The 21,933-nt window shown below is 31.8% G+C and overlaps 2 protein-coding genes across 2 annotated transcripts; both read right to left on the bottom strand.

Annotated features, from left to right (window-relative positions):
- LOC129884882 (protein trichome birefringence-like 41) lies at positions 1-4,958 on the bottom strand. The gene is made up of 5 exons (XM_055959157.1): positions 4,669-4,958; positions 3,730-3,901; positions 3,351-3,529; positions 2,664-2,822; positions 1-319 (listed from the first exon to the last, which is right to left on the bottom strand). Exons 1-5 carry the CDS (start codon positions 4,956-4,958, stop codon positions 1-3), a joined length of 1,119 nt encoding a protein of 372 aa, XP_055815132.1.
- A 12,038-nt stretch (positions 4,959-16,996) lies between these two features.
- On the bottom strand, positions 16,997-20,343 carry LOC129884881 (auxin efflux carrier component 5-like). Its single transcript, XM_055959156.1, has 5 exons — positions 19,641-20,343; positions 18,680-18,765; positions 17,791-17,948; positions 17,368-17,444; positions 16,997-17,214 (listed from the first exon to the last, which is right to left on the bottom strand). Exons 1-5 carry the CDS (start codon positions 20,327-20,329, stop codon positions 17,142-17,144), a joined length of 1,083 nt encoding a protein of 360 aa, XP_055815131.1. The 5' UTR covers positions 20,330-20,343; the 3' UTR covers positions 16,997-17,141.
- Positions 20,344-21,933: the final 1,590 nt, after the last annotated feature.

The raw sequence follows: 21,933 nt of genomic DNA, 5'->3' as shown, positions 1-21,933 counted from the left end.
TTAAATGGAGTGTTTGGAAGAATTAGTGGGAAAGAGAGATGCATATAAAATATTATTCCAAGCATCAGGAACTCCACCAATGCACCAATGTGTACAATCCAAGCCATGTAAGCCATTGTATATGCTTGGATGTCCATCTTTTCTTAGTTGTGATAGCTTTGTTATGTCAAGTAAACTTACTATTGGCTTTGACATGTTCTTTAATACTTGTTTCACTATGTTTACTGGAATTGGTAAGCCACTTGGGTATGTTGATCCTTTTACTGGTGTTGTTTCATTGAAACAATTCTTTACTTCTGGCTTACCCCATTCAGATCCACTGAAAACACAAAAAAGTAGTAGTAAGAAATTAGGCAAACAAAAGAATATAAATGAACCATTTAGTATTCGGGATTCACTATTGTGATTAATTCAGATTTGTATTAATTATATGATTCATTTAAAAAAAGGACGTTTCCTACTAGAAATATATTTAAGTTCGAACTAGTTGAATTATGACCTTAATTATTTGTTAACTTTGTCGATTGATCCATTGTTGAACCTCAAATGACCCATCAAATCGGTAAGCACAACTTGCATAAATGTACCCTTCGGCCGTTTAGTTTATCAACATGGGCCAAAGTATACACTATTTATACGCTTTGATTGCATATGTTGTGTATGAATATGTATATTTAGTACAAAGCATACACTATCAATACATTGTATACATATTTTGTAAACTAAATAGTCCAAAAACATTTGAGCTATAATTTTTCCATCAAGTAGTGTACCCCAATGGGTCAATATTGAATCTAAAACGGAATACCATAAACTCAAATTTGAAGTTTGGAATTTTATAATTTCGAAAGAAATTTGGTTAATAATTTGAGGGGAAAAAATACATTATATAGTTTTCACATTTTTTTTTTCGAAAGACAATAAAAAAGGAGGGAAGTTGGGTCATATTAGACAAGTTGATTTATGACATGTCATTTGATTTAATCCATTTTGATTCAAACAAATTTTAAATGAATTGGATTGTGACTCACTTATTAATTTAAATATATTTAATCCACCTAAGTTTGACCAACCCTACCCTTTTGCTACTTGAGTGATATTTTACAAAATCGAGGAAGCAATAACTGAGTATTTATAAGCAATTAAAACATTTTGTGATTTGAGCACAAAATCTATAAAAGCAAAAAGTCAAATTATTTTACAAAATCGAAGCAGTAATTGGGTTATTTAGACAATTATATCAATTTTTAATATTTATAAATCAAATCAAACCAATAAAATTGATTTTTTTGATTTGGTTATGATTTTTTTCCTATAAAATCTTCGCAACACAAAACATGTAACTAATAATGCTTTCGAATATTTCTTTTGTAAAGTAACATACAATATTATAAGTGGCAATAAAAACTCACAAAACAAATAAACATCATTTTGATTTAGGCCTTTTTTTAAGTTACTGGATGTTCAAACTTGAAATACTATGTTAAGAAATATGAATTATGAAAAGTTTAAAAAATACTTACAAATTACATCAAATAAATATTTCAAAGTACAAAATATTTTAGAAATTTGTATAAATATAATGTCGGAATTTGATTTGATATAGTTTCGATTTGATTTTTAAAAAAATTTTATAAAATCAAATCAATTATAAGTTTTTTCAACACCAAACCATTAGTCAATTCTTTTTCTGGATTTGATTTAGTTTATCAGTTTTCTTTGTACACGCCTAATTTTAATTAGGAGTTTCTTTGATATAATAGAATTCATTTTTCAAAAAAATATTTCCCATAAGTCATTTTCTAGTATCTGATTATCAGAGAAAATAAGAGAATTATTCGACTTTCCTAAACGAAAGTCTTATCTTTTTTCAACCACTATCATAATGTTACATAGGGCTGTACAGGACAACCCGATAAACCGCACCAAACCGACAAACCGAACCAAATCGGAAAAAAAACCCGACTAGTAGTTTGGTTTGACTTGGTTTGGTGTTTGAAAAAAAAACCCGACCATTATAGGGTTGGTTTGGTTTTAACTAAAAAAAGTCAAACCGAACCCAAACCGACCCGATTATAGATATACTACTTTTAAATTATGTTATACATAAAAATATTTATTAAAATGTAATTTATAAATATTTTTTAAAATTTTTTCATAATTTTTGTTTTCTTTCTTACATTTAGATTTGGACTTGAGTAGCCCATCTAAATAATATACAAAAAAAACTTATCTTATAAAGTTATATTATAAAGTTAAAACTTCAAACAGTGTTGTGCCTCCATCTTATATGTTGATATTTTGTACTAGAACTCTTTTTAAGAAGCACTGCTCTGTGCTTTTTATTAGATACTATGAGAAACCCAAAAAAATCCGAAAAAACCCAAAAAACCCGAGAAACCCGAAAAAACCCGAGAAAAATTGATATCGAAAAACCCAACTTTTATTGGTTTGGTTTGGTTTATAGATTTAATAACCCGACACAAATGGTTTGGTTTGATTTGTAAAAAATCCGAACCAACCCGGTCCATGTACACCCCTAATGTTACATCATATTACTGGCTTCAACTAACATATAACATTATAAATTTTATCAAAATGACTTTTGTAAAGCAGAAGTCATTTAACAAAAGGAAATTAATTAGAAGGATGAAAGTTCTTATTGGTAATGCATGGGTGATGCTCCTTGGAAAAATACTTTGGTTTTCTTTGTATTAATATCCCTTTCAACCCATTTAGCCCATGTATTTAATCCTATACGAAAAGCTTCAATACGGTTCATGTCCTTCGATATCGTGCCATTATTTTCAACAAAATCCCATCTACACATATATATACAAAAATATACTCCAATTAGACTTATCATAACATCACAAAGACAACTATAATTATGCATATAAGTAATCCCACATTTGATCGTAGATTCAGTTGAAACTTAATTATTATTTTTTGGAGTTTTTGAATTTGAAGTTTTGTAAGTGAAAGTGAAATTTGAATTTGAAATATTTTTGATGACGAATTTTCAAAAAGGCATAATACATAAATATGTCATTTAACTTGACTTCAGATGACATCTATACCCTCCAACTTTGAATGTGTACAAGTATAAACTTGTATAAAATTGAACAAGTAGACACACGTGTTCTACGTGGTATAATACATGTAAGACGCCACGTAGGACACAAATTTGTCTTGTAGGCTGTCATGTAAGACGGATGTGTCGCCAAATTAAGCGTCATAATCATGTATTATGCCTTTCAAAAACTGACAAAATTTCATAAATAAATAATATTTTTAATTATTTATTTTGAAAATCTATGATCGAACGGGAGCAAATGTTAAGTACATACGGTTGCTTAGAATCGGCTCGTAGATACCAAAGCCAAGTATTAAAGATCAAAACATCAGCTTGCTTCCAAATTTCTCCACTTTTAATGGAATTTAGTTTTAATACTCTTCCAACATTGGGTTCCATTTCAATGTCTACCAAATAATTTGAATGAAATAGTATCACTTCAACTCCATAATCCTGCAATTTTTCATACGAAAAGTCAGAAGCGGATTCATGATTTGAACTTTATAAGTTCGAATTTGAAATTCAATGACATCTCATTTAACTTACTAGCTCGATTCAAAATTTATGGTTCTTCTTTAGTAAATTTGTAACACATATATAAGGTTTGAGCCTAAGCTACATACTGAGATTGTAAATAAAAAGACGGGATTGACCTCAAATGTGACGGAAAGAGTTTGCTTATTTATTTGTTGCTTGAATTTGGACTTGGGGAGAGCAGCATGAAGCAAGCACAAAAGGGATTCAAAGTTGTTTAGACTTAAAGAATCCCCAATATACATTATCTTCTTTCCTTTGTATCTTTTCATGAAGTTTTTTCCATCAAATCTGCAAAATTATACTAATAATTAATATGAATTTGATATATAGTAAAGAGTATCGTACCATTACATTAATTGTCAATAGCATTACTCATATATATCAATTTTATTTTATATATGTATAATATTTCGATTGTTTTAGGGAACATGATTGTTTTATGGAAAGTACTCATATGATTATTCATCAACTTACATTATATTGCTATGGAAAACTTTGCTATTTCTAAATAATTTCATGTCCATTCTGATATATCTAATCTATAATTAGTTCAATTTTGTCTAGACATACTACGACTAGTCGACTATATATATAAATGTTAAGTGTTGATCAATTGTCGTTAGTAAAGGTCTTAATCCTGTAATTAGATATATTGACGATAATGATGGTTGTGCGTCAATTAAAGTTGGTTAATTAGTGACAGTAATGATGGAGGTGGTTGGTGGTCTGGTAGTGGTGATTGACTTGAATTTTGGTTGTACAGTGGAAGCTAGTGGTAAAGGTAGTTGGTTGTGATGGCAAGTTGTGAAGGTAGCGGTGATTATCAGTTATGTTGGTTAAATGATAGTAATAAATAAAGTACGTAGTGGTAAAATGTCGTATTCATAAGAACTTTTTAAAAGTGATCATGTTAATGATAATACGACTTTGTACAAAATCTGAATAATTCGTAACTAATAACAACTATTAAGTGGTCGTAAAAGAAAAAAAATCGTATACCTTTATAATTCAGATCTATATTAAGCAACAACACAAGAAAGAGAAAAATTACGAACCTTGGCAAGTTACAACCCTTGGGTTGCCATCTATATTTAAGGTAATCAAGATTAGGTTTTCCATATTTGATGCAATCAAATTCCTTCCTTATGAATGGACATGTTGTTGAATTATATAATGGATATGAATTATCAAAAACCCAACTTCCTTCAAATAAATCACAACTCTTCATCCTTTTTGTATTGTTTCCACTTACTATCTCATGAGCATTTGCTTGCAATAAGCAAAAGCTTACTATTATAACCACAATATTTAGAAGAAGGCCAAATCTCCTAGCTACTTTACCCATTTGAAAATAACAAATGGATATATATACATATGAAGTTATTATTTGTGGCTCTATATATATAAGTGAATGTATCAAATAGTTTAATAGGATAATATTTCTAATAGATTTAAATATTAAAAATTAGTTATCTTCTAAGACGTGATATAACATGCATGCATGTATTACTAATTTAAAATTAGGATTATACCATTTTTTAATATTGTTATGCATGACTTGGCAATATTTTCACATGTATCACATGTGGTAAACACCTCACATAGAGGAATCACGCACCACCTTATAGTCGATCATTACTTCCCCGTCTAAATTTACGTGACACTTTTCGAATTTTGACATTCAAATAAAATTTTATTTAACTATATTTTTTTATATATCTTTTAAATATTTTGAATGGATAATTATTGTGTCTTATAGTATTTTTTTTATGTAGTTTCCAAATATGCAATTTGATTTAGAAAAATTTAAAAAATCCATAGTGAATACACGATAAAAATTAAAGTATTTGACTCTTTAAAATTCAAACTATGCCACATAAATTAGAACAAAAAAAATAAGATTAATTTATATTGTTCCTCATTCTTGCATGTCTGCAATTATAAAATAAATTGGCATAAAATAAAGTCAAAACATTCTAATAATGTCATATAATTAAAATAGAAAATGAAAAACGACGCTGGCATTGCAGATGTTGGCTAACCCCTTCTTGCATTTAAAAAATTAATATTATATATAAAGGGATCGGGAAAAAGATTAAAAAAAATTAAAAAAGGATAAGGAGAGTTAAACTCACATAGATAAATAGGAGAAATAATGAATAACGGGGTTAAGTTCACAAATAGTTGGTTTTGAGATCACCGTTTTAAACTATATCCCTAGTGTATAAAAGAATTTACAATTTTAGCCACTTTTCTAATACATCAAATATTCAAGTATGGAGTTGCAAAAATCTTATTTGAAGTTGAGAGGTCACTTAGAGCCTGTTTAATTGGATTGGTTAAAAGTTGGTCAAACCAATTTTTAAGTCATTTTTAGTTTATGAGAGTATTTGACAAATTTAAAAATGACTTAAAATAAGTTAAACATTAAAAGTAAGAGCCTATTTGGATGGACTTATTTTAAGTAACTTATAAATTGAAAACTGCTTATAAGTTTTTTAAAAAAAGTAGGTACATCCCAACTTTTTTTTGACTTATAAGATGTTTTCAACTTATAAGTTGCTTAAAATAAGTCTATCCAAACAAACCCAATTATTTATTGGGGCTTATTTTAAACACAAAATAATTTTAAGTTGATCAGTCAAATACTTAAAAAGGCTAAAAACAACTTATAAGTAACTTATAAGCCAATCCAAATGGACTCTAAGACTCTCACAACTTTTTATTTTTTAACTTATAAGTCATTCAAGTTTGACTTTTTATTTTTTGACTTAAAAGTTACCTTTTTCGGTCAATTCAAATGGACTCTTTGATGAGTGAATCTATAAATAATGTAAAGCCAAATGTAGACAAGATGATGTGGTACATCTCTAACATCTCTAAGGTCACCATTCATATTTATCTTTTTCTTCTTTTTTTTTGACATTTTTCTCTATTTTTCCTTATCTTTTAATTAAAGAATTAACCATATTCTATCCTATTTATGAAGTTTCATTAATTTTTTTAACAATCATATTAATTTGCCGTTTTAGAAAAAAAAAATCTTCTCATCTTCTCTATAATCGTACATTTACTGTAACGAAAATTTAATTAATATTCCACTAATGATCTGTCAATGCTATTAAAACATGGTCTTCATAGCTAAAATTATGTCCATATGTTGCAAAAATAATGACTATTTAAAAAGTCAATAAATTTTAAAAAGTGGGTTCTAATTCCCTTGAATACCTCTTTAATGCCCGGGAATGCTCTAGTCTATTTCTAACTAGTGGTGAAAAGAGAATGAGAAAAAGAATAAATTTTAAAAAGTGGGTTCTAATTCCCTACTTAAGGTCATTGTAAAAAATATTCCTGGGAAGAGGACCTCGTCCTCTTTCTCTTTCGATAGACTTCCTAAAGGATGATCTAGCTGTGGATGATGTCCCAGCTTTTCTGAAATCAATTCAACAAGGTCCGTTGCGAATTTGGAAAGGCAAAAATATGGATACAAAATTTTTGGTGCTTAAATTCTCACAGTAAGCAATAAGCATTGTTAGCAATAAGACCTCTAGAAAGACCCTTCTAGAGAGAGAACATGACCGACACTACCATCGATGTCAGGAACCCCCCCTCGAGTACATCACTGGAATCCCCAGACCCACCGGACATACTAACACAAAGGGACGAGGAAATGCCTAAATGCTACTTCTTCAAAGAGATCCTAATCGACAAACTTCCCACACTGAATCGAGACTATGAAACACTGCAAGTGGGAGACGAAAGGCCAAAGGCAGACCACACCGAGGAAAGCTATAAGGATGTTATTCCTCTATTAATGGAAGACAAACAATAAATCTACCAAACATGGAGGTTCTCAGTCATAGTAAAGTTATTAGGAAAGATGATTCCGCACCAATATCTCATAAGCAAGCTGACAGATCTATGGAAACCAACCAAAAATCTCATCTTAATCACTATTGGGCTGGGGTTTCTACATAGCGAAGTTTGCAAACCCGAAAAATAGAGACAGAGCCATCCATAAAGGACCTTGGTTCATCTTGGGGAACTTTCTCTGTGTTAAACAGTGGGAACCAAATTTTTCCCTCCACGAATCAACACCCACCCACACAGCCATCAATGGAGTTTTACGACAAGCAAATACTGGAAAAGATAGGGAAAAACTAGGGGTGCTACTAAAAATCGATCCTGTACCTCATCGGCTTTGAGAGGACGCTATGCAAGAATATGCATCCAGGTTCCATTTGGCAACCCGGTCAAGAAGGAGGTTAAAATTGGAAACCATTTGTAGGAAGTGATTTACGAAGGGGAGTGGTTCCTACGCACATCATGTGGTAAGCGCGACCATAACAATAGAAAATATGTCAATACACAACCTACTAATAAACAACCACTAAATTCAAACTCAGTTACAAAACCCCAAAATGAAGAAGAATGGAAGATAGTGGTATTTCCTAAAAGAGGGAAAACAAAGTTGAACTCAAAAGGAACAAAACAGGCCAGGGGAGATAACCATAGAGCACCGACACAGGTAAAAGCCTTTGATAAGGCTACAGGTAAGTTTTTTGAACCTACCTCATCCCTCAACTTTCACAGTACACCTTAGAGTAAGGACCCTTCCCTACACCTTTCTCAACTCTCTATGTCACAACAAGGAGTTAAGGGGAAGAGGAAATAGGGCTATCGATAGAAGACGAAGCTGATGCAAACCCCAAGAGACACCATGGGAAGCACTAGTCTCACCTAAATTAAGACTAAAGAGAAGGGACCCACAGGAAATCCATTAAAAAGCTACCAAATCCCAAAAATCGGTAGCATTAATGAGAGTGGGATAATATTCTCTCAGCTTTCCAAATAGTTCAATAAGTCTCGAGGGTCCACTTTGATTTTTGTCTCGTCAACTATGTCTCCCCCCCAAGGGAGGAATTGAATTTCCCTCTATAGGAGCCGTTGAAACAGAGTTTAATCATCACACTCTTGTAGATGAAATAACCTCAAACATCGCATCTAATAACTCCAAACTAACCCCCACGACTACTAAACATGAGGATGGACCAAATCCTCAAAAACAATTTCTAGAAAGAACCTCTAAGGAAATTGAACAACTCTACTCCCCCACCATTGATCTTTGTATCCATACCATCCCCATCAGACCATACCCCAGAGTCATGGCTCAAACTAGCACTCTTAAGGAGATCAATTACACGAACCATACTCCTGGGAACTAACCAATCTCCTTAGTAATGGAAGATCCCAAGTTTCTAGCCTAAATAATTGGAGAGGGCATGAACATAGCACTCACCAACTATGGAAAAAACCTATGAACTCAAGCACTATTCTAAACTAGGCTACTGAGCAACCCCAATGCGCTATCAACAATAGAGAGGAACATGGCTATGGAATGTGTGCAACCCCAACTCCCATTCTTCCCACTCCCAAGTCAAAACGTACAGAACCTAAACCCAAGCTTCATCTAATTGAACCAATCAACTATGGAAGGAAACCCAGGAAAATCACATTTATAGCTCTAGAAATGCTAAGGCAATCCAACAAAAAAATGGAGGAACTGCTAGAAGCATTAGAGGAGCCAAAGGTAAAGACCTGGCTCATAGAAAGACTCTAACTAAAAGAGCTCAGTGAGCCCTACAATGTAGCTATTTTAGCACACTGTCCACGAGAGGTGATGAAAATGACTCTAAATCTGAGGAATTAGATGAAGAACATACCACTAGCACTAGTCCTGAATCCAATCGAGTTTAGGGAGAACCTACTTCAATGGGAAAGGGGGAAGGGATTACTAGCAACCCCAGCATAATTATCAACCCTAATGATAAACTTCATCATATGGAACACAAAGGGTGAAAATAGTGCCAAATTCAAAAGGCAGGGCAATGGTAGCTCTCCACAAGCCTGCCATGACAGTCCTGCTAGAAACAAAAATAAAATATCATGGTAGAATTGCTTTGGACTTGGGTTATGGAGCTCACATTCAATCAGCTTCCAAGGGACTCTCTAGAGGCATTATCATTATGTGGAATGGAGAAACTCTCAAGTTGGACAACATGACTGTCACCCCCTAAGGCATTCATATAACGGTTAAGGTATTACCCAACTCTACTCCTTTGTTATTTAATGTTATTTATGCTAGCTATGAATTTCTTAATAGGACTTCCCTCTGGGAAAGCCTCATCAGAATCTCCCAAACCTACAGTGGTCCTTGGCTAATTGGAGGAGACTTCAATAAAGTCTTCCAAGCTAAAGATAAGGTAGGAGGCACGCAAATCAATTGCACTAGGGCAAATCTTCTTTGGCAATGCTTAAATAGTTGTGGAATGATAGACTTAGTGTTTAAAGGTAGCAAATATACTTGGACTAATAAAAGATACAAGAACAAGAAGGACCTAATTTTTGAAAGATTAGATAGATGTATGGCTAACAACCACTGGGTAACCCTCTACCCAGACTCTGACATTGTCTATCTCTCTAGAACTCATTCTGACCATTGTCCTATCCAAATCTCCCTGGATAATGCTAGAATTAGAAAACGTAAACCACCCTTCAGAATGGAACCATTATGGTGCAACCACCTTGACTTCAAATATGTAGTCCATAAGTGTTTTGACCCTCCTTTCCAACTAACACATGCCATCACCACCTTCCAAAAAGAAAGTAGGCTTTAGAATAAGAATCTGTTTGGAAACATATTTCAAAAACTGAAAAAGCTACTGGCTAGGATACATGGTATCCAAATATCACCCAACTATCACCACAATCCTTTCCTTCAAGATCTAGAAGTTGATATCCTCTCTGAGTATGAAAACATGTTACACTTTGAGGAAATATTTTGAAAAACTATGTCTAGAATCAACTGCTAACAGAGGGAGATGCCAACACAGATTTCTTCCATGTCTCTACTATTAATAAAAGAAGGGAAAATAGAATTATTCTATTAAAGGATGACACTAGAACCGAGTTTACCAGCCCGAAAGACATTAGGACCATACCATATACTTTTTCACCAACCTTTACACCACTAACCTTGAACATTTTGTGAGAAGGGAACCAACCACAAACTAACTACCAAACACCTTTGACCATATCCCAAGAACTCATCTGGACAAACCTCTGGATGATAATGAATTTAGAAATACCATCAATTCTTTCAAGCCCCTCAAAGCCGCTAGCCCTGATGGCATTTATCCAATTTTCTACCAAAGGTTTTGGGAGAACATCAAGGAGAAAGTGAATACTTTCTGCAAAACCACATTTTAGACTAGAAGTATAGACCCTAAGGTAAACACTACCCTTCTTTGTCTTATACCTAAATATAGCAATGCCCTTTCTTTGAAAAACTTCAGGTCTATTAGTTTGTGTAACACCAATTATAAGATCATTACCAAAATCATCTCCTTAAGGCTGAAAGTACACCTGGATAGCATTATAAAACCTAGCCAAACTAGTTTCCTAGCTGGAAGAAGATCCTCTAACAATGCTATCATTGTACAGGAGTACATCAATCACTTTAAGAAAATGAGAGGGAAAAAAGGAAATATGATTCTTAAGATTGATCTTGAAAAGACCTTTGATAGAATAGAGTGGTCCTACATTAAAGACACCCTGTTTTTTTTTCCAATTTTCCCAACAAACTAACCAATCTCATCATGTCCTGTTTCATCTCCTCCTCCAACTCCATCATTATAAATGGTGATACCACTGACTATTTCAAGCCTTCTAGAGGCATCAAGCAAGGGGACCCCATATCCCCTTACATCTTCATCCTATGCATGAAAAGACTTTCCAGAACCATTGATGAAGCAGTTGAAAATAAAACTCGAAAGTCCATAAATATCTTTATGACTGGGCCTAGGATATCCCATTTCTTCTTTGCTGATGATCTAACTCTATTCTCTAGAGTAGATCCTCAGAGTTGTGCCACTATCTATAGGATCTTTAATGAGTTCTGCAAAAACTCTAGACAAAAGCTAAACTATCCAAAATCCAAAGTGATCTTTTCCACCAATTGTTCAAGGGAAACTTAACATAGATGCACTGATGTACTGAACATCTAAGCCAAAAATATTTTTGGCAAATATCTGGGTTTTCTTATCTTTCGCTCAAGACCTACCCATAAGGATTTCCATTTCATTATTGATAACATGCAAGCCAAGTGTAATGGTTGGAAAGCAAGTTTTCTCAACATGGCTGGTAGCACAACACTAGCAAAAGCTTCCCTTGCTAGCATTCCTTCACATGTTATGCAATACCTTAGCCTCCCATCTAAGACTACTAAGACTATTGATAAAATTCAAAGAGATTTCATCTGGGAAACAACCTCCACTAAAAGGAAAATACATCTCCTGAAATGGGAAACTGTCACAAAGCCCAGATACTAAAGAGGACTTGAAATGCAAAAATATGTGGTCAAGAATAAATCACTGCATGCTAGGCTAGCCTGGTGAATATACCGCTTTTCCAGGAGTAGGCAAAAAGAAAAGCTTGTGTTAACCATATCGCATGGACCAAAGTTATGTATCATAAATATTGTCATGACAGACTCTTCCCAAACAGCAAATCCATTGTCTCTAGAACCTGGCAATGCCTAAAGAAATGATGGGCTTCATGCACCAAAGGTATTAGATGGATTGTAAACCAAGGAAATAGAGTCAACTTCATAAAGGATAGGCGGATCCCAAGTCTTGGAACAATCAGAGTCTTATGGTCAGCTCCCTGTGCAAAGATAGAATCTGGGACCTATCCCTCCTGTCCTTCACCCTTCCTGAACACATGATTAGAAATATCAAGGATAGTTTCCTCCCAACCCTTAAAATAAAGAAAGACCTGATCACCTGGGACCTCACTCAAAATGGGATGTTCACCACTAAAAGTGCTTACGGACTCATTAACAACCAAGATCAATGCCAGAATAACTTCACCTCTGATAAATTTTGGATCTGGAACATCCATAGGATTGGATTAAATGTGGATCCTATATGTAAATACTGTGAACAAGATTATGAAAATATAGACAATATCTTTTTTCAATGCAATAGAGTTAAAACCTTTTGTGAAAATATTTCTAGTCTCAGCACATTTGTGGACTACACTGATTCATCCCAAATGAACTCCAACAACTGGAAGGATAACTAAAACCTCCTGGAAAACAAACCCTTTGATGCCTGGATCCCTTGGGGAGCAATCCTGTCCTTCTGTATGTGGAAATATGGAAAAGCAGGAATGAGAACCTGTTTCAAAATAAAAGGAATCCCGCAAGCACTAAGTATGTGATCGCACAGGCAAGAGAATACTACTTTCTTAACCAAAAGGAGCCCCTGGGAAAAAAACAATCAATTCAAGTCCAAATGTGCTGCAAACCTCTAACGCACAATACCTTCAAGTTGAACACCAATGGGACTGTACCAACACAACCTGGGATAGGTGGGATAGGTGGAGTTATTCGAAATCATAACAAGGAATGGGTAGTTGGTTACATGAAATCTTGTGCTCACACTAATGTGGCACAAGAAGAGCTGCTAGCCATCCTCTATGGCTTGTGAATAGCTTTGTCAAGGAATCTGCGACCTTTGAAAGTCAATACTGATTCGATACAAGCTATACAAATAATTTCTAACAACTATCAACATTTTAACTATATAATCTCTGAATGCAGGTACCTCATGAGAGAGTTGCAGGTCACAACCATTAGACATATTTTCAGGGTAGAAAATCAAGTGGCGGTCAGTCTAACTAAGGAGGGAGCAAGGCACTCATTTTTGGAAGAAACAAGCCTATTGGAAGTTCCACCAGTGTATGCGATAGGTGTTTTTGAGGTAGACACTTTAGGAACTACTTATACTAGGCGTATCAAAGCATGTAATTTTAACAACTTAGGCCAAGCTACACCCCCTAACTATGTACCGATACAACTCGGAAATAATTTGCAATACTTTCGGTCGAGTAATATAAATTCTTCTATTACCAAAAAAAAGCATTGTTAGCAATATAAAGATGCTTTTTCGGAAGAACAAATGATATGCATATGATCTACAAGAGCATATTTGATTTGGATTTTGAAGTGAGTAGTGGTTCTCCTGATCTTTTTTTTCAGCGATTGGTCAAGTACTACTTAGTGATGCAATTTACCTCTCATATTATAATTTTATTGGTGTTTTTGGCTCTCTTTTACAATTTTCTTCATGTGCTTATATTTTTTTTTATTGAGTTGTTTTTTACGTATGAAAAACATTACTAATAGGCTTTTAACGTGTGTGGTATAAAAAATAATCACTCCTATAATAATGCCATTTGATCTTCATAATGAGGATCAATTTACAATTTAGATTTTTTAAAATAATTTTTTTAGTTTTGATAGATATATGTACGTAGCTGATATTACTTAATAATATTTCAATATCACTTTGGTGGATATATCTAGTTGAACTAAACACGGATGTGAAGTACGGAATTTAAACATCAAAGTACAGTTTTGATGAATATATACACACACACAATGATGGCACTTCTCTTTGATCAAAAATATATTTATTTTTATTCTACTTTTATTAGCATTTTATCTATTTTTCTCATGTATGTGCTATGTTAAAAGGGCTCAAAAACTACTCATTTAACTCTCTCAATTATATTTAATATTAACTATTAGAATCCCTCAACCCACGTTACGTTAACTCATCTATTGTAATTAGTAAATATTTAGTTTTTACTACCTTATTTAGTATCATTATTAAACATATTATTTTTAATTATTTCAAATATAACATATTATTAGTACATATCTCACAATTTGATTGGTATTTATCTTTTTACTAATTTTTTCCACTTCTTTCTGTTATATATCCCTTGAAATATTTACTAAAAATTAAAATAATTCAAACAATAATTTTATAACTCTCTACATTTACTGCTCAATTAAATGGAAAGGCATTTAAAAATATTATCTCTTTAAATTATTTTTTGGTTTAAATTATTTTATATAATTATAGGCTTATTAGTTTTTGAAAGAAAAAAAAAGCAACACAATGTGTTGATTTTTCCGGAAGAAAAATGGTGATTCTTAAAAATTTATATCTTTCTATATAATAATTGTTGGCACTAAAAAAGTGAAGTGTTATCTCTTTAATTTGGATTCTCTTTTTTTTTTTTGCTATTTAACTTAGTATAAAAATAATTATCTCAATAACTCTAATTTTGATTGCCTTTTCATTTTCTATGATTAATATTCATTATTTGTGTAATAACGTATTACTCCTATTATGTTATAAACAAGTCCAAAGTCATATTCTTAATCCTCTTAATTGTCATAAAAGAGGAGGAAGAATCGGACTAAAAAAATATTGATGTGAAAAACTGAGTAACTGAAATTAGAAAATATGCACCTTATAGATGATTCGAAATAACAATTGTCACAAAATATAGGTATATTTAATTGAATTTATCCTTTTCTTCATTTTTTTCTATTTCTTCTTATTTCCCTCTTTTAGTCTTTTAAATCTTATTTTATTTAGAAGATGAAAAATGTGAATTTTGTGAAGCATATGTGTTGAGAAGTTATACTTAAAAATATAATTAAGAAAAGGACTCCAAATGAAGAACAATATAGCGATGACATTTCAAGTTTACATATTGTCGAAAACTCATACTAAAAATGTAATTAAAAAAAAAGGTTAGTCTACATATATTTAGAGAAATCATACTAAAAATATAATTAAGAAAAAGTATTTCAGAGGAAAAAGAAAAAAACGATCACATCCCAAATTTACATTCACTAATCTTAACATTACCATCTCTTTTTCTCCACTATTATTTTTAATAATCAACTTTTGCAAATTCATATGTATTGATTTCTTATATAAGTTTCATATTTAACCTAAATATTTTTCACAGCTCTTTGCCTTATTTTTACCTTGTATGCTAATTCAAAACTAGCTTCGTTAGTCTTACTGAGATTATAGGACTGTTTGATTTGAAAAGAATCATATATCGTTTTTGAAATCAGCCCACTTAATCTAACTTATCGGCCAAATGAAAATGTTTATCCCTCGATTCAGAATTTTGAGACTACGTACACCTCTTTGTTGTATTGCCCTATTTACCTTCCGTATTTTTCATGTTAACCTCTATTTTGTCCCTAGTCCTTTTTTGAATATTGTGCACCTCAACTCAGACAAAATGCATAAGTTGAGGGTGGCTAATGTGGAGGAAAATAAGAAGAATGATGTGTGAAAAGAATAGAGTAATGCGGAAAAAAAAAAAAATGGGTGTGACAAGTGTTCATAGAAGAAAAAAAAAAGAAAAAAAAGTTGTGTCTGTTATAAATTGAGATTAACTTAACAATTTATGTAAGAAAATAGAGTAAGAGAAAAGACAGAACTGAAGAATATATGCTTGTTGTTGTATTTTCGTTTATGAAAATAAAAGCTATTTATAGCCTAAGAAATGAAGGAATAAGGGAGAGTATGTAATATTTTTCTCCTCAAGTGGTTTGTCCACTTATCTTCCAAATGGGTGGGTCCCACATGGAAGGGGACATCCATACATAATAGTGTCAGAATAATTGTCACACCCAATAGTTGTTGTAAATAGAATAAAGAAAAGGGAAAGAGAAAGGATAAAGCATTGGATATAGAAGTGGAATGAAGTTAGTATAGTGTCAAGAAGGAAAAATAGTCACTTTTTTTAAATATACCACATTTATCCCCGAATCTACGCTACAAGCAGTGGCAAAGCTAAGTTGAGGTTCAAGGGTTCGGACGAACCCAGTAGTTTTTCTGTAAATTCTGTATTTGTATTAGGAAATTAAATATATATATATATATATTAACTTGTGAACCCCCAAACAAAATTAATTGACGATTTAGTGATAAAAAAGGGGACATGAAAACGCTTTCCCACACTAGAATTGTAGGTTTGAACCCCACAAGCCGAGTAAAGTCCTATAATGATCCTAATTCAATTATTTGAAAGTGAAGATATAAAAAAATAAAGGCAAACCTATGATATTGTGCAAGCATAGTTTGAATTTCTTTTATGAGAGCGGATATTTTCTTTAGTCTCCCATTTTGAAAATCATGATATTGTGTGCGAACGAGATATCTTTGTGGTGAGGATACAAAAAATAGCGTTGTCGATTGCTGATCATCTAGGTAATTCTGTGTATGTAATTGTCAGTTATCAGTTAATATGCTAATGTCATTATTAATCCGCTTGTGTTAACTTGAGAAAATCGAGAATTTGCACTGATTTTGATATAAGAAAGAGGAGGATATTGTGCTTATGATGGTTAAAACTTAGAATTGGTTGAGAGTGTTGCTGTAAAAGTTTTTTAAAACCGTGCAAAAATAATTTCTTCCATGTCTGCTTTCAAAACAAATATGGGTGGAATTTTCCATTCCACAAAAAGATATTCTTTTTTTCTAGTCTGGAATTTTCCATGTCTGCTTTCAAAACATTACAAGCAAAGTTCAGCATTCCTATTAGCTAGTTATATCGTTCTAATTTTATCGGATATCCCTGAATTTTAATGCATAATATCCAAAATTGCATAATATGCTATCAATAGAGGTAACGAAATTATGGTGCCAACAATGACCCTGAAATTAAGAAAAATGAAATGTCATTAGTAACTTTGATTTAATTAGTAATGTCAAATGCACTATTGTTAATTTAATTTGATCTAAAATAACTATAAATATTTTTGCATATTCCAATTAACAATTTATTAAAATAAGTTAAATAGGACTTACGCAGTGCTAAGTACGTCAGCATGAAGTCCATATTCTTGGGCATATACAAAAGAAGTAACTGCTTGGGGTAATGCTGACTGCAAAAACATAAAATCGAAAACTTTTAGTAAATTTAAGAAATAACTTTATTATATTAATTTTAAGAACCATAAAAATTTCATGAAATCTATTTTTACTCTTTTAAATTAAATAATCATTTCCTTAAGGAGAATGCAAAATACAATTTGGACAAATAAAGGGGGACAAAGGTAATATTATATAATCAGTTATAACTATAGTCTAAACCCCCAAGCCTTTTGTTACACGCACTGACTATGAGGATAACAAATTACTCATACTAACGTATCATTTATAAGATAATTACAAATAAATTTTTATAAATACGTTTTAAAAAATTAAGATATTAATTTAGCGGTTAATTACCTGGATAATAGCAATGTGCAAAACATTTCCTCTCAAGCCCAATACAACACAACCAATTGCCATTGTTGCTGGCCCAACAACAAACCTCAAAATCATTGCATAAATTGTCAATGCAGCTCCACATGCAATTATTTTCCCTTGCAAAGCCATGAATAATCCTAAAAATAAAATTAAAAAGAGAAAAAACTCTTGTTTAGTGAAAAGAATGGCATTAATTATCTGATTAGACAAGTTTTTAGGAAGTCAAAAGTGTGTGTTTTATTGTATGTTGAGATATTTGATTAATCTTTTAGGGGTCGTTTGATTTATGGAATAAGATGGAAAATCTTATGTTTAAGTTTGGAATTAAATTTCAACTTTGTTTGCTTGAAGGTATAGGTAATCTCTGGATAAATTTATACCTCAAACTTAATGTTACTTTGTCCCACCTTGGAGGTGAAATAAATTAATCCAAAAATTATAATCCCTAAATAATTTTCTCTACGAACCAAATAGAAAAATAAGTGTTAAATTAAGTAATAATTGAACGATTAAAACTATTTTTTGACGCAAAAAAAAATAGTTTCTTTTCCTAAACACTTTTTGAAAGTTTGACAAACACAAATTATTACTTTCCAAAAATACTTATTTCAAAAAGCTTTTCTGACAAATAAGTATTTTAAAAATTTAACCAAGCAAATTACAAATTTCGATAATTTTAATGAAAGATAGTTTTTGGTCAAAAAAAAGTTCATAAAAGAACTAAAGTGGTTGTTAGTTAAAAAAAAACATCAGAAGTTTTTTAATGCTAGGCTGTTTCATTAAATAAAGGATCAAAAGTTATTAATTGTTATTTTTATAATAAAAGGAAGAACCTTTATTGTTGTTCCAATTGTTCAAAGACACTTACCCATACTAAACATTGCTACTCCACTACCAGCCTTTGACATTATCAAAATGGATCCCTCTATTATGCTTGGCATTTCAAAATGCCACCTGGAAAAAAAAACACATAAAAGTAAAATAAGCAAAATAAGCTAAATCGATACTTATTTTAATAAATAATAATAATTTAGAGCAGGAAAAAGAAAACACTTGAATACAACCAAACTCAAAAAAGTGAAAGATATATATTTTTAGGAAAAGTACTAAAGAAGTTACTAAAAACTACTAGTTAGTTACAAAAATCTATTAACAAGGGAGCTTAACAAAATATATTAGAGCCCGTTTGGATGAGCTTAAAAAAAGTAACTTTTTATATATGAAGTGCTTTTAGAACTTTAAAGTGCTGAAAGTTATTTTTATAAATAAACAGTTGAGTGTTTGGATAAAAGTGCTTAAATGAGGAAAATTATGTGAATTTTAGGGTTAAAAGAATAAAAAGAGTAGTTTGGGAATTTAGTTAAAATATAAGGGATATAAAAGTAATTTCCATGGTCAAAGAAAATGACTTTAAGCACTTAGAAAAAAAAGTTAGGAATCCTAATTTTTCATTTTTAACTGACTTTAAGAACTTTCTGGCTTAAAGTTAGCCTCAGTCAAACAGGTCCAAAAGCTGAAAAGTGGCTTTAAGTTGATTTTGACCAACTTAAAGCCAATCCAAACAGGCTCTTAATGTCACACCTATATTTTGGACCTGTTATTTCTCTAATGTCAAGGCTAATAAATTTTTATATATGTCCAAAAAATAATTATTTTCATCTTATTTGCATATTCTTAACTACACATGGCTCCACCACTGATTCTAAATTCGAGTCTCACAATCGATTACCTCATTATCAAAAAGAAATTTTACTTATTTGGCTAGTAAGAAAACTAAGTTAAACACGTAAAGAATTAAATTAAATAAATAAAACTGTGCTCATACGTACCTTTGAGCTACAAGAGCCCAGAAGAGACCAAGAAAACAAGCATAAGAATTTGGATTCTTAGCAAGTTTTATAGAAACAGCTTTCATCAGAGGCCAAAATGCCAGCTCAGCATTATTATTATTATTCCTTATTTGAGTAGTAGTACTACTACTAATATTTCCCAATTCAATAGAATTATCAATTCCATCATCAACATTATTACTATTATTATTCATCTTTGTTTTCCAAAACTCAAGTGCAAACAACAATGAAGTTAGCCACAACAAAGCTTGAATCACAGCTGCTTGAACAACAAGATCAACCCCTAAATCCCCATACATAGCCTTCATTAATGGGACTCCAACAACAAGTGTGTTATTCAAAGCGGACAAAGAAAAAGTTGTTACGGACCAAGAAAAACTCCCTTTTTTATAAAAGTTAGCCCATAAGACGAGGATCAGAATTACTAAGGCTTTAGCAATTACGTCTCCAGTTAAAAAGAGATAATTGAGACTGTAAGGGTTGATATTAGCTATGAATTGGAAATTGAAAAATGGGAGGATGAAGAAACAATTGAATCTATTGATGGTATCACATTGTTCTGGCTTAAACATGTGCCACCATTTTACTGAACCATAGCCTAAAATAAGTGCTACATAAAGTGGCATCATGCCAACCACCACCTTGTATATATCATCCCAACCTATCATGTTTAATTAATTTGTGAATTTGGTTTTATATGGAGATTGTGATTTCATGGATCTATATATAGAGAAAAGTTTGGAGTTTTTTTAACTCAATTGATCCTTTAAGTTTGAAGATAGTTTTGTTTTCGTCCCTATTGTATTACTCAAAGCATATATGGCCCTATAAGTAAACTAAGCATATATGATCCATCATTTAATTTTCCAATAGTAGATCTAAAAGTACAGTAACTAATTTTACATCAGCTGAAAATTTTAATTAATTTCCATAATTGTAAACCATTAGAATAGGGCCTTATTCGAACCAATCACTCTTCTCGTTGTTTAATTTGTTTGACTTGGTGTTTTCATATGTATTTAATTTAATTAAGACAGTTTATAAGTTGGTCAAGTTAATTTATAAATATTTTTGGTTTATCTATATGTTTGGTAATTATTAAAAATACATATAAGTAAAGTATTTATAAGTCAAAAAAAAATATCAGTCAAAACTCATAAATTGTTCACCTAATTTTTAATTTTACAGTTTATAAACACTTTTGGTTTGATCAAACAAACCACACTACTCTATTTTTATCATTCGTCTTCTTTAATATACAACAACAACATACCTAGTGAAATCCCATGAATGAGGTTTGGGGAGGGTAGAATGTAGCAGACCTTACCACTATCTTGTGGAGCTATAGAGGCTGTTTTTGAAAGACCTTCGGCTCAAGTGCAACAAATTCCGGTATAAGAAGAAGAAGACAATGAAGAGAATATATCGAGTAACAAGGAAACAGTGCAAACGTCTCCCAAAGAGGAGCCAAAACAACAATAAATCATGTGCTAGTCGAAACACCATAAGCAACATACTAGGATAGATTATTAAAAAAAAAATAATACACAATGATAAAAATAAAAAAATAAGAACTACAATAATACAACTAATATCATCACAAACATCAGGCACCCTGAGCAAAATAATACTACACTACCTACTAACCTTCTACCCTAATACGTGCACTTCTTTCCCTCCTATTTAGCGTCATATTCTCAGTAACCTGAACTTCTGTTATATCATGTCCTATCACCTCTCTCCAATACTTCTTTGACCTACCTCTGCCTCTCCTCGTATCCTCTCCCACCAACTTGCACCTCCTCACTGATGCGTCTATGCATCTCCTCAGTAGTTTTCTTCTTTAATATAAATTCTTTTAAATTTATAAAGGACAATCTGATGTACCAAACTTTTATTATACGCAATATAAAAAAGAGTCAGACCACAAAGGCTATTATAGGTAATCTTACATAAAAAATATTTTTCACCTCTTTTTTACCCAACACACTAATTGATTTTTACTAGCTTCATCACTTTTATCGGGACATTTTTTCACACCTAGAAATATTTCTTAGCATCTAATATTTATCAACTACTTTTATTATTGTCGTTTGTAATGGCTTACAAATTTTAATACATGATCAGTTTAGGTTTGGTAACATTGGTTGCGTAAAGCTAGATACTTCCTTTATAAAGTTTAGTTTTATTTTTCTAAACCATTTAATTTTCACACATTTACATAGCGAAACAATTTCTTCAAACAAAACTAATATTACTAATAATAAGAAAG

Source organism: Solanum dulcamara, chromosome 4 (assembly GCF_947179165.1).
Source record: "Solanum dulcamara chromosome 4, daSolDulc1.2, whole genome shotgun sequence".
NCBI lineage: Eukaryota > Viridiplantae > Streptophyta > Magnoliopsida > Solanales > Solanaceae > Solanum > Solanum dulcamara.
Note: the sequence above shows the minus strand (reverse complement) of the source record. Positions and strands in the feature narration are given on the sequence as shown.

What these genes read in the sequence shown, in the direction of transcription:
- LOC129884882 (XM_055959157.1), bottom strand. Translation starts at nt 4,958, where the DNA reads ATGGGTAAAGTAGCTAGGAGATTTGGCCTTCTTCTAAATATTGTGGTT. An exon ending in CTCTTTCCGTCACATTTGAG is followed by an intron (nt 3,530 to 3,729) that starts GTCAATCCCGTC and finishes GAAAAATTGCAG; the next exon opens with GATTATGGAGTTGAAGTGAT. An exon ending in GCATCACCCATGCATTACCA is followed by an intron (nt 320 to 2,663) that starts ATAAGAACTTTC and finishes TTGTGTTTTCAG; the next exon opens with TGGATCTGAATGGGGTAAGC.
- LOC129884881 (XM_055959156.1), bottom strand. Translation starts at nt 20,329, where the DNA reads ATGATAGGTTGGGATGATATATACAAGGTGGTGGTTGGCATGATGCCA. An exon ending in TGGGCTCTTGTAGCTCAAAG is followed by an intron (nt 18,766 to 19,640) that starts GTACGTATGAGC and finishes TTTTTTTTCCAG; the next exon opens with GTGGCATTTTGAAATGCCAA. An exon ending in AGTAGCAATGTTTAGTATGG is followed by an intron (nt 17,949 to 18,679) that starts GTAAGTGTCTTT and finishes TTTTATTTTTAG; the next exon opens with GATTATTCATGGCTTTGCAA.